Source organism: Pristis pectinata, chromosome 20, assembly GCF_009764475.1.
Source record: "Pristis pectinata isolate sPriPec2 chromosome 20, sPriPec2.1.pri, whole genome shotgun sequence".
NCBI classification, from domain to species: Eukaryota; Metazoa; Chordata; class Chondrichthyes; order Rhinopristiformes; family Pristidae; genus Pristis; species Pristis pectinata.
This window is the reverse complement of record NC_067424.1, coordinates 25143668-25157794: the sequence shown is the minus strand read 5'-3', so window position 1 is coordinate 25157794 and position 14127 is coordinate 25143668. Positions and strand designations below refer to the sequence as shown.

The following is a 14127-nucleotide window of genomic DNA, read 5'->3' as shown; positions in this document are numbered from 1 at the left end:
CATTATCAGTATGAACAGCAACAGAAAAAATGTTTCGCACTCTGATGATCATTAATATCAAATTAAAGAGCAATCAAAATAGCAATATAATTATTCAAAGCACAAACTCTGATCTTATACTTCAGGCATTCATTTCCTCATGTTTTAAGCCACATTCTCAATCATAGATAATTACGGTTGCTTTACTTGGTAAAAATGTTGTAGTACTTCCTTTGCTAACGATCTTCAGGTATTGTCAGAAGGTTGCCTCAGAGCTAGTGGGTCCATCACAGACCATGCTACAGATGCCATGTTACCAACAATCAACTCTTCAACAATTCCTGCTCTAACAATTGGAAAGTTTGTTTAAATTAAAATATAGTTGTTTTAATTTACCATAAAAAACTTGAATAAATATTTAACGTGGCTAAGGACAGAATTTTGACATAAAATTGACACTTGTATAGACCACCTACGACATAGGAGTCTTACTTAATACCCTTGATATCTTTCCTTGTTGAGTAAAGTTCCTGGTTGCCAGAAAACTTTATTCAGCAAAAGCACAAATTGTAACTTAACCAGTAACTTGACTGGAATTTGATTAAATATTAACTATTTCCTGCAGTACAGTACTGTATGGAGTTTTAATGTCCTATAGGATTTTTTCCACCTGAAATGTTAATTTGCCTGAATTAGATTAAGAGGCACAGTGTAACCTACTTGTAGAAACCTGTGGCAACACAGGAAATTTTTGATAGTGTTCCACACAAAGGGAAGATATTTACTTAGCAAAAGTTTATATTTAATAATTGCTGTAGGGTTTATTCTCTAATACGATTCCATAGAAGAGTCAATGATGATTTGGAGCTTAGCCTCTGAGTGTGGATGTATTGTAAACTGATTACTAACTGGTTGTGGTGATCTTGTTTCTGGACTGGACACTGTGTAAGTTGAAGACCATCCAATGGCTTAACTCTACTCCTGCAGGGAGATTTTTGGAGGTGAGGTGCGGTATTGGAGTGGGGAAGATTGAGAATAGGGTTGGTGTGATAGCACAGCCTTGCTTGACCCCATTCTGCACTGGGCTTGCGTCTGTATTGGACTCATTGGTGAGGATCATGGCTTGCATGTCATTGTTCAGCAGACAGAAAAGTTGGGATGGATCCTTTCATTCATTGGTTACTGTATTGAATGGTATAACAGGATAGGCCTTGTACTAAACATTTGGAACACAAAGATCCTTTACCAATCTGCCCCCAATATATAGCATTGCACCAACAATCAAGACCTATTGCAAAACCTTGGAAAACATGGATTAGTTTCTATATCCATGGATTTCTCAGTGAAAATAAACATTGATGATGTAACTCACCCAAAGCTTCCACTTCACCAGTGCAACCCTTGAGAAAAAGAGTGTTCATTCTACATTGCTCCAAACTGTTTGATGGCAAGAGGTTTCCAGGAGGACAGAAAAAAATGCCTTAAGGAAATTCCCAAAGTCTCCTTGAAAAAGAATATAACATCCTTTCTGACTCATGGGAATTTCTGGCTTGATGACAGCTCAAAATGGAGAAGTGGTATCTGGGAAGGCACTGACCACAATGAGTCTCGAGCACAGCAGTATGTGGAGGCCATGAGCATTCAACATGACATCCTAAATAATCCATTACCCAGCCCTGACAAGTACCTCCAACTCTACCTTTGGCAGGGACTGTGTGAGCTATACTGGCCTCATCAACCACCTCAGAACGCACAGAAGTGGAGTGAAAGTCATCCTGAACACTGAGGGACTGCCCAAAACGAAGAACTGTGCAGTGGTGCAGCTGGTAGAGCTGCTGCCTCACAGCTCCAATGACTCGGATTTGATCATTATCTCTGGTGCTATCTGTGTGGAGTTTGTATGTTCTCCTTGTGACCACATGACTTTCCTGAGGATGCTCTGGTTCCCTTCACACATCCTGAAAATGTATTGGTTGCCCCCTGTGCGTAGATGAGTGGTAGAATCTGGGGAGAATTGATGGGAATGGAAGGACAATTAAGTGGGATTACTGTAGGATTTGTATAAATGGGTGGTTGATGGTCAGCACAGACTTGGTGGGCCGAAGGGCCTACCTCCATGTTGTATGATTCCATGACTCTATTCATTATTAGTCACTTAATGAGACTGAAATCAGTTGGATTTGAACTATATTTGTCCTCAATGGTGGAGACATTTAAAGATGTCTATAACAGACTGAGGCTTTAGCCTGAGTCTACCATTGTGTATAGATTCTATTCATTCACAACATGTGAAATCTAACTCTCTGCAAAAACAAAATGGATGCTAAAGCAGTGGAATAGGTCTGAAATGGAGGAACATACAGGAACCAAATATCTTTGAACCTAATGGAGAGACCACCCTGTTCATTTTGTACCGTGGGAATAGGGGATTATTTCATTATTGTGGCTGCTTCTGCAGTGTCTTGTTGGGACGTATAATTTTCACAGGATATTATATGCATAAAACAATAAAGTGTTGGGTGGTGAGGCAACCACAATGAACAAGTCTTAGCAGATCTATTTCATACGAACTGATCTATGATCTGCAGAAGAATAGAAGAATAAAGGTAACTTCCATGCCAAGCATTCTGACATCAGCCTCTGGCACATGTCCACGAATTACTCAAAACAAATTCCATCCGGTGCATACACTGGACAAGCGATGGGTTGGGTGACTTCTATACCTGTCTGTTCATGTTTTTAAGGAAAACCTCCCCTCTTAAAGAAGAAGTGGAGTTCATGATGGTGGTTACTAACAGATTTCATTTCTCTAGTAGCAGACAGATTGCTGATGGCCAGGACATTCTGATTTTTATTCATCTCCATACTGAGGCTGAGAAGGAAGATGGGAAATTATATGGGGATAGGAAATGCATAGCCAATTAACTTTGCATCAAGGTCCATTTAAAAACAGAGTGACATTGTTCATAACAATCCAAAAGTTTTAGCTGCAGAGAAAGTAATGGTGGGAGGGGAGTGATGGAGAGGACAGAGGGAATGTAAGTGGTAGAGTGGCTTCTAAGAGAGATGAAATGAAGCAAGTGCTAGTGCTGCGTGCCCAGAACACAAAATTATCAACACTTTTGCTGCCAATTTCCCCTCTTCTTGGTTCCATACTGTCTATTTCTGACTTTTCCCTTCCTTTCCTCAAATTCTCTTTCTCTATCTCAGGAGGCAGTTGGTGGTCAAGAACAATCACAAGCCTACACACTCCCACATTTGGTTTGACGGCATCCCCATTCCCCTGGGCACTGTCATATCTGCTTTGATGTTAACGCCCCCTGCATTAGTGTTTCCAAGATGTTTTCCTTTGTCTTTAACTGCGGTGTTCCATCTGCCATTGCTCACAGGGCTGTCACCTACAATTGCTCCACTTCCCACATTTCTCTCTCCTCTCACTCAAAGTAAGGATAGGATTCAACCAATCATCACATTTTGTCCCAGCAGCCTTCCCACTCAACAGATCATCTTACCATAATTCCCGGCACTTAAAACATGTTTCATTTTCAGCTTTTCCCAGTTCTGATGGAATGTCATCAACCTGAAATACATTGTTTGATTTTTCCTCCACAGATGTTTTTTAGTTTTTCAAGAAGATTTAACTATTCTCTACACAATGACAACACTTCCCATATACTTCTGTGACCAAAACTTCATGATTTTCATTAACTTCTGCAGGACATTTTTGGCCAATCCAATAGGATACCTCAGATGGTCTCAGCTTGTGTGCAGTGGACATTAATATTGGATGCATGCAACTACCTACCAGAGTACAAGAGTGGACAACAGAATCAGAACACAGATGTGCATAGTCCACCACCAGTTGGTTCACCTCCATATGAGACACCAGCATCTTGGGATTGTATCTTTACTGGATTACTGGACAGTACACCAGCCAAAACCTAATAGCTTATTTGTATGACAAGACATCATCCTCCTTTTTTCTGGGTATGAATACATTCACCATGGATGAGTCAGAGAATATGAAGATGGAACATCATTATTATGTTATGGTTAAGTATCCAGAATGTTGTTGTTCTTTGGAAATCCTGAGTTGTTCCACCACAAAGAACAGCAGTTATTCTGAAGAAGTAGCATCGAGGACACCCAGATATATTTCATTTTGAACAAGTTGCCATAAGTTTTGTCTGATGGCCAGGAATAGGTAAGTACTACGGAACAGACTCCTGCTGAGTTACTGATGAACAAACATATCAGAATGCACTTGGATTCGATGAAGCCTGAGGTTGGCATTGCTGTGTATTAGAACCAAATAAAATATCAGGAATAAAATGACACTGGATCTATAGTCACCATCTTGAAAGTGAGTGACACTGTGTTTGTAGAAGAGGTCACAGGAGGAAGGTCTTAGTCTGGTTTCCACTTGATCAAATTCATTTGTAGTTACAGGATAATGTTTCATCAACACCCCAGTGGAATGGATGAGGTTTTTGCACAACCAGATGTTTCCTCAACTATACTGAAATTGATGCAGTGAAGGAGGACCCACCTCAGTGAGACATTGCTATCTACTGGTGATGTTCCAGTGCAAACTGAGTGTGTAATGTTCATAACGAGTGAGCAAGTAATGACACGGGTTGAATTTGTAAATACCCAAATGCTGGTTATATAGTTTGGTTGTGCTATTGTACTTTTTCAATGTATTTTATGTATGTATAATATCATCTACATTTTGGAGGAAGGGATAAGGTAATCCTTGTTGGGAATAATTCTCCTAAGAGATATTGTAATCCATTGTTATCACTCCCTTTTACGGTTGGGTGAACACACAAAATAAAGTGGCTTTGCACACAAAGTAGTACAGTGTAAACTGCTGAACTGTGGGTGTTTTTTTACTCTATATTTACTAATGTTGAATGGGGCTGTAATGATAGATCTTACTAAGTTTTCCAAGGTAAGACCCCTCTATAATTTCCTTACTCTAAATACATCATTGGAGCTCAATACTTTTTTAGCTTTGTTACTGCACAATCCCAATCACAATGGAACATTGGAGCAACAACCGATCTACTGGAGGAACTCAACGGGCCGAGCAGCAGCTGTGGGGGGAGAGGGACTGTCAACGTTTCGAGTTGAAATCCTACATCAGGACAATGGGAAACCTCTCTCTGTTAACACATGTACATTCATGACATTCAGTCATTGACCAGATAACCTTGTTTACAGCTTATCCTCATGGTCCCCCTGGTTTTACCCCATCAGAAATACCCCCCTCCACCTTCTGGAGCTCAACAAACTCCTTTTGTCTCCTTCCCAGTTCTGATGAAGGGTCTTCAACCTGAAACGTTAACTCTGTTACTCTTCTGAATATTTGCAACATTTTCTGTTTTCGTCTGACATTCAAGATTTGCTGCTGCCCTCAAAGTTGCTTACTAACATTTTATTTATTTGCTTTTATTTATGTGCCTTTATTTTGTTCAGCCTTGGATTAATTCTCATATTTCTGTTCTTCAGTTCTTCACAGTACACTCACTTTCCTTCATCCACTGACCTACTTGTCTTGGAGAAGCTTGCGGTCTATTCCCCTCAGGAACCAGTTCAAGCTTCTTTCCTGCATTCTGCTCTTCTGGTAACCTGGATGCCAGGAATCTGCCGCAAGTGCCTACTCTCCACTGTTGCTCCTCTCCTCCCAGTGATACAGAATCTCCCTTCTGGCATGTATATCCTGTTAAGCAAGTGTGTGCCTTTGAGTGAATGTGAAAGAGGCTCCCTTTCTCTTGCAGCCTCTGTTTCCCACATGGCAGCCGAAGTGTATCTGTTTTCCTGAATAATGGAGGTTGGAATTTGTAAACTTTACTGGTTTTTGGCTAAACTGATTAACTAACAAAAGTGTATGGATTTGCTGCAGACAATTCAACCTTGAAAAGATGGATGTACCTTCTCTCATAGATACCGTAATACATTAGCTTTTAATTATTTCATGATTCAGATACTGTGCTATGCTGCAAGAAGTTTTCAAAAGCAGATATTCTGGGAATGGGTTAGGATTCAAGGTGAAAATCCAGTTATAATTAGATTATTTGCTTTATGGTACGCCCTTGTAAAACACAATTTTGTTTTGCCATTTATAAGATATTGGCATATTCCCTAAAGTGGGGCAAATAATGGCTTTTGATAACAAAGACAAAATTATATTTTACAAACAGATTTACATCAAATTTAGAATAATAACACAGCTTAACTGAAATTGGTGTGACATTTACATTGACAATATTCAAGTAATTAATGGGATATTATACTCACATGGAGATGTATGATTGACAGATTAGCATTTGCACAATGCTATGCAAAGTTGATTGGAGCCATTTGTCTCCTGTTTAATGTCATACTCTGTGTACAGGGGAAAAAAATTGATAGTTTCTGAAAATGGGCACAGACATCATAATGCAAGATTAACATGCCTTCATTGGGTTGAATGAGGGCAATCATTGCGTTGATTATAATAAGCCTCATTTTAGCATACAGATGGTGGTTCTGTGCTGTTAGGTTTATCAGTACCTCAGTGAATGGGGCTATTCTGTGAGTGACCAGCTCCATAGGTTTCAGGTTAGACTGCAGTGCTTTGGGTTAGCCTGCACCTTTTAACGGTGTGTGGTACCTTTCCGGCAGGAGTGAGTGTGAAGGCAAGTGCAGCTTGGTCAGTTGTGACATAACAAGGATGAGCATAAGCTCCATGTTTTTCTAATGCTATATCGGAGGCCTGAATGAAGGAAGTGGAAGGGAGGAAAGGTGACATTGATCTACTGAGAGGAGTCTCCAGAAGCTGTCGAGACACACTATCATGAATGTCTGGAGTCAAGCAGGATGAAGATTGCTGCAGATATCTCGATGAACTAATGTGCATGATCCCTTCAAATAACCTCACAATTCAGTTCACCTCATTACTCAACTACCAAGTCTCAATCAGCTGGAATTCACAAACAACATTCTAATGCTACACTATGCCCTCATATAACTAGTACCGAAAAAACTTAACATTTTCTGCCAACTATTGTGCTTTACTCAGAACAATACCTTCTCACTCACACACACAAAATTATCAGCGATGTGCAAAAGCAGGATCGCTTGCTTCACTGCATGGAGAAGACAGTGCTGTCTCTAACTGAAGTGACCCTGATTGAGGACTTGTCTGGTGGTGAGGATGACACCATCGAAGATGGCAGCACCTCGCACCTAACTCAACTTCTAACATTCCAGTTCTCCTGAATCCCACACTAAAAGCTGCAAGTAACATCAGGTGCAAGTGTGTCCTTCTTTTCTTCACCCAGACTCTTCATTCAGAATCTCATCTTTTTACCTTCCTTGTTTCAGATATGTGTTATTGCAGTGATGCAAGATCCAGAAGAGAATGAAGATGAGTCCATAAGTTCCAGGCTTCTTGATTCCTGTCACACCAATCTAACCAGTAGACATCTTGGGTAAGCCAGCACCCCCTGAAGGATGAGTGACTCTTGGATCTCTTCATTCCTCAACACTGAAATTTTCTCAAACACACAGTCCATCAATCAAAGTGACTCAATCCAATAAAATCCCATGATCACAGGTGCATGTCTGGCTCATAATTACTATAGGTAACTGGACAGATATGTCTCCACTGGCTACTCAATGGTTTATGCTCTCATAATTCAGGGAGTTCCTTCTGTATGAATGCCTGACAACATTTTGTTTTGTCTCAATAGGAAATATTCCCAATAGCAGATTGAAGCAGTAGTGTTGATGTACATATTTTTCATGGCATCTTCAATTAATAAGGTGAATGTACTGTCATTTTATTCCACTTTATATTTGTAATAAACTTCACTCAGCATTCCCATTTCTACCTCTTCAACATCTGATGCTAGCATGTGGATGTTACCTCAACAGAATTGTTCCTCACCTTTGTCCTATTGCACCTGAAGCAGATGGGGACCAATGTCATTGTCAGCAGTTACTTTCTTTAGAGATGCGCAATATGCCCTATTTTTTGACAATTATGGCATCAACATCAATAGACATGCAGAAGCTTGAGTGGCTCCAAAATATCTATGGCAAGGGTTCCTAACTTTTAGGCCCATAGGACCTGCAACCTTCTCACATCTGACAGTCATGTGATTTACTGTTGTCCTGCTGAATCTACTTGTGGCATCTATGTGATTGGCTGCAAAGAAGACCACACTATCACTACTACATCTTTGAGCTTGTTTTTCACCTGCACCATAGAACCATGTCTGTTTTATATGTCTCCATGTCATTTCCACACTGCTGGCCATCCTGCATACTCCTTCAAATGTTATGTCCAGCACATTAATAGTTTTGCTTGTATTCTTTGATTTTACAGCTTGCACAGCAAGTGTTACCAAAGTATCTGAATTGAAAAGATCTGAAAATTGCATCATTTAGCCAGTGCTTTTAGCCTGACCACATATTTGCCAATTGTTTCCTCTGATCCCAGCTTACACATGCCAAACAATAGTCCCTAAGGTGTTGGGTTGAAATGTTCCTCATGACATTTACAATTTTTCCTTGGACCTCAATGTTAGTAAACTCACCAATGTTGTGCATGCCACGGGTCCTACTACCAGGAAAAATATCATCTTCCTTTTTCCACATGTATTTCTCTGTTCTTTATCCTCCCCAAAGACCTCAACAATCTTGTTCATTCTCAGGAACATTTCCACTTTTTCAATGCATTGGAAAACAGCAAAGCTTCTGGTATTCCTCAAGCTAATTAAGTATCATGTGTCTTGCTTGCCATAACTACTTTACATCTGCTTTACCTAGAGAAACTTGTTCTCTTTTACTTCACACTTGATCACTACTCTGCTACTCCCCCAAGCAACAACATCCCAAACCCATCAACAATACGGCATTAGGAAGTTGTTTTGTGATGCTATTCACCAAGACAAGGGTAGAGCTCAGAATCAGAATCAGAATCACTGACATATGTCATAAAACTTCTTGTTTTGCAGCAGCAGTACACTGCAAGACATAAAGACATAAAAATTACTATAATTAGTAATGGTATTGGTTTATTATTGTCACTTGTACTGAGGTACAGTGAAAAACATGCATACCGTTCGTACAGATCAATTCATTACAGAGTGCATTGAGGTAGTACAGGGTAAAAACAATAACAGAATACAGAATAAATTGTCACAGCTACAGGGAAGTGCACTGCAGGTAGACAATAAGGTTCAAGGTCATAACAAGGTAGATTGTGAGGTCAAGAGTCCATCTCATCGTATAAGGGAACCGTTCAATTATCTTATCACAGTGGGATAGAAGCTGTCCTTGAGCCTGGTGGTATGTGCCCTCAGGCTCCTGTATCTTCTGCCTGATGAGAGAGGAGAGAAGAGAGAATGACCCAGGTGGGTGGGGTCTTTGATTATGCTGGCTACTTCACCAAGGCAGCAAGAGGTATAGACAGAATCCATGGAGGGGAGGCTGGTTTCTGTGATGCACTGGGCTGTGTCCACAACTCTCTGCAGTTTCTTGTGGTCTCAGGCAGAGCAGTTGCCATACCAAGCCGTGATGCATTCAGATAGGATGCTTTCTATGGTGCACTGATAATAATTGGTGAGTGTCAAAGGGGACGTGCCAAATTTCTTTAGCCTCCTGAGGAAGTAAAGGCACTGGTGAGCTTTCTTGGTCATGGCATCTATGTGGTTTGAGGTAAGTTTTCATGTTTGGTTCCAGGACAGGCTATTGGTGATATTCACTCCTAGGAACTTGAAGCTCTCAACTCTCTTGAGCTCAGCACCATTGAAGTAGACAGGTGCATGTACACCGCCACCTTTCCTGAAGTCAATGACCAGCTCTTTTGTTTTGCTGACATTGAGGGAAAGTTTGTTAAGTTACAAAATAAATACCAACAGAACAATCTTTACTACAGTCAACAATGAGACAACAGAAGTGGCTGGTGTAACAAAGTATCAAAAGTCATACCACATGGCACACACAGTTTTTTTAAGATACGCTCACATTCACGTGTTTCAGATGTTTGGCAGATACCTTCCAATGGTCCAACCCCACCAGATGATGGACAGATCTTTCCAACAAACCCCTTCTTAATGTTGTCCTGAGCACTCCACCCCCACTGATTGCTACAGGCCATTTACACAGGATCAACGCCCACTACAGGTATCCCCTATACAAACATGAAAACTTACCTCAAGCCACCAGCCCCTCCTCCACCACTTACTCCCAATCCTCAGTCAAAATCAAGGTACGCATAATTCCAGGTAATTCAGATTTATGAGGAAGTGATTATTACTGTTTTTGCTTTTGTCATTTTAATCTGAAGGTAATGGGTATTGGCAGTTATCAGATTTCTTCTTTATTCATTTTGTTTAATAACGTCACTATTTCAAACTGACGCATGTCAGCAGGTGAGAGGAGGCAGTTGATAAATACATCCTCTAAGACTGATTGTAAAGCAGAAATTTTCTGCCAATGTAGCGTCCAATGACGATAAGATATAGGAGCAGAATTAGGCCATTCAGCTCACTGAGTCTGCCATTCGATCATGGCTGATTCTTTTCAAACCTATTCTCCTGCCTTCTTCCTGTAACCCTTAACTCCCTCTACCAATCAAGAACCTATCAATCTCTGCCTTAAATACACCCAATGACTTGGCCTCCACCAGCCTCTGTGGCAACAAATTCCACAGATTCACTGCCCTCTGGCTGAAGAAATTCATCCTCATGTCAATTTTAGAGGGACATCCCTTTATTCTGAGGCTGTACCCTCAGATCCTAGACTCTGTGACTAATGGAAACATCCTCTCCATGTCCATTCTATCCAGGCCATTCAGTATCCAACAGGCTTCAATGAAATCCCTCCTCATTTTTCTGAACTCCATCAAGTACAGGCTCAGTGAATTGAGAATCTCTGATCAGTAGAAATTGGGTGGGTGTGTTAACTTTTAATTAATAATATAAATAAGAGTTTGGGATGATAACTCCATTCTACTTTAACTGAGTATAAATCTTTTACAATTAATAAACACTACAGGGTGCCTTGGGGTTGGGGATTGGGGTTGCCTTGGTGGCGTGCAATCTGTAAATGCAGCATGTACTTGTGCTAAGCCAGCTGGGGCCTCAGTCTGAAGCCACCACTCATTCTGAGTAGACTCATTGATGGAAATGTTAATGTAATTGCCAACCCTTCTAGTAGTCTTCAGTAGCCTGGCTGACATATATATGAGCACCTGATCCTGCGTATATATCCAGCAGAAGGATCCTCAGGTGTAGAATTGAGGGTGGTGGCTTTTGCTACTGGTGGAATTTCTCCCTCAGACCCTACTCCAAGAGCTTGAAGCTACATACAGTGATAGCCTCCTCATCTGCTGATATTCCTCAGCACCTCCTGAAGTAACACATCTGCCAAGCAAATTCAGCCTCTGCATTTAGATCATGTGCACAGGGGATCAACAGATTTATAATATGATTTATTCAAAGAAAGTTGATGTCGCTGGTTAGCTCAGAAATTATTCTCTATCCTTAATTGACCCAGAACTAAGATAAGAGTCAACCACATTGGTCTGGAGCCCCAATTAAGAATGGCAGATTTCCTTCCCTGAACGGCATTAGTGAATCAAATAGGTTTTTATATTCCATTACAAAGACCATCAAATCTAAGGGTTAGGTGGCTGGAAATAATGACTGCCCCTCAAAACAAATATGTTGACGATCAGCTAAAAGAGCAGAATATCTAAAGCTACACAACATATCATCAAGCCCTTCAGTTCACTCAATCAGTCCAGAAATAGCCTACAATATCGAGCACTCTGTCACCAGACTGATGGTGCTCCTCTGCAACCTCCGGCAAGGAGGATTGGAATCACATCCAGAGATCCATGATTTCTCCATTCTAGGCAGGTTAAAAAGTGCCAAAAGTCTTTCAGACTAGAAAAATGCATAAAAATATTTTTATATGAGTCAGAGGATTAAAATTTAACTTTCTAATTGTGTATAGAACCCATGTGTCACCTCTATACAGTTGTTAATAGGCACCATCCCTCTTCCTCATCATCGAGCTCCATGAGGCAACCCCTATGGCCACAGCAGAGGTAGAACTGGACTTATCAGATCCATATTTTGATGGAAGAGATGCCCTTGGCTGATATTCTTTGGGTGTTAGAGCCTTTGAGAGGTCAGCATGGACTTTTTTACCTCCACATGTGCAGAACTAGGCTGGGTCATTCGGTTCCCAGGCGGCGTATATGTACTGACTGAAGTGGGACAGAAGAGCTGTATATAGAAGTGGAATCAGTGCCCCTTCATCTATTTCCCTTTTCACCTTCATCTCCCTCATATCCCTCCCTCAGTTTCCTGCTTGTGAGCTGCTGAACACTTCACTATAGATTACTGGGTAGCCAGTGGATGTCTAGGGATTCATACTGCACAAACCTTCTGTGAGGGACTTCATCTACTCGTACGACTGGTGTTCCATGATGCTTCATGCAGGTGGCCATTTTCTCCATGAATGAAGACATCATTACAAAAGCCCACAAGATCATACGATTCATGAAAGTATATCGTGTGTCTGGAATGCCTGCTTTACTGTGTTGCTGCTGCAGAGGTTTCCTGTTTGTCTCTGGCTTTCCAGGTGCTGAATCTGGATTCAGCTGAATAGAACCCGAGGGACTGTGTGTTCACTAACACAGGTATTTCACTACCATCTCTGCAGGATGTTGCACATTGGTTGGAGTCAGGGGGTGGTTTGGTGGTGGCACAAGCAAGGGCATGGCTAACCCCTATACATTATTATGCAAAGAAAACATGAGATAATGGACGTTTGTATGCACGTTTTCCCCATAACATTCGTATACGCAAATCTCTGTGAACCTGTCTCCACCATCTGCTCTTGCTGACTCTGAATGAAATGTGTGAGTCACCAAGTGAAAAATCAATTATTGAACCCTAATTGACTGGGAAACCCAGAAATAATAGATTAATATGAGGACTGCATTAAAATGGACTAGACAAACGTGCTGCTGGAAATTTGGTGTCTCTGCCCACTGGCAGATTTCTTCTCACCCCAACCTCTCCCAATACATTGACAAATTATCATTCATCCCATTGTATTTAAATGAACCTCTCCAAGTTTTTGCTCATTCCAGACAATGCTTGCTGTGACAACTCAGCATGTTTGCCATGACTAAATGTATTAGCACAAGCCAGTGAATATTTATTTTTAGAGAAAGATTAGCTCTTTCTCAAATTTGCAATGAATTTCAAGGAAACACACAATTGCAAAAAATCATGCAGTGTGCAGCCATTATATTTGGTCACATTATAGACAGAATGCAAATTGTCTTTAATGTAGAAAAGTGGTTAACAAGTCTCATCTATCAACAGATAGTTCACTGTTTATTTGCTTTTCATTTTTTTTGTTTGCAAAAGGCATTCATCAGAATTTTGCAGCAGGTATTTTTTCCTTATGCTATTACAGGATTCCTACTATCGAGACTGTTCCAACAGTGGGGATAATAACCCTGTTCACTAGTTTGAAGTCTTGCAACTATTTTCAATCATTTCTGTATTTATATTTGGAAAAATCTTATCATAATGATTGACGCTAAGAATAAACAATATGCCTTAATTCATTGCAGAAATTACCACCCTTCCTGATTGACTGGAACTACAACACCCCTTCTTTTGCAAAATGGATCAGTCTCTGTTGAACCTGTCTGTGGTGTTGGCCAGCCAACTCATTTCTGGCATTCACCATTGTACACTTGGATATGCAAATGCTCATTGGTAGCTGAAGAAACAGAGCAAACTAATCAGTGAGATGAGGAAAACATTTAAACTGAAGTATGTAGTGATTTTGAATTTAATTTCATCAAACTATGTTTACCTTTGAGCTGTATTATATAACAAGATATATGACCTTCCAGGTTAAAGAGTGACTGTAATGGAACTGTGGAGGGAAAGACTTTACCAGAACTTCACACAACAGGAGAGTTCTATTGTATCTCCACAAGGTAATGACTAAAGTACTTCAGTGAACAATTTTTTCCCAGTTAGTTTTTGCTGATGTGGTAAAATCTACATCTTGGACATGAACTGCATTACATCAAAGTATGTTACTGAACTTAATTCC

The 14127-nt window shown here is 40.5% G+C and overlaps 1 protein-coding gene across 3 annotated transcripts in view; it reads left to right on the top strand.

The window, feature by feature from the left end:
* The first annotated feature begins 13722 nt into the window (after positions 1-13722).
* LOC127580841 (ladinin-1-like) overlaps positions 13723-14127 on the top strand; it is a 100607-nt gene continuing 100202 nt past the window's right edge. For all 3 annotated transcript variants that reach the window (XM_052034779.1, XM_052034776.1, XM_052034775.1), the window contains exons 1-2: positions 13723-13838; positions 13922-14008. In XM_052034779.1, coding sequence (XP_051890739.1) covers positions 13816-13838; positions 13922-14008 — 110 coding nt within the window. In that variant the 5' untranslated portion in view covers positions 13723-13815. The remainder of the gene's footprint in view (positions 13839-13921; positions 14009-14127) is intronic.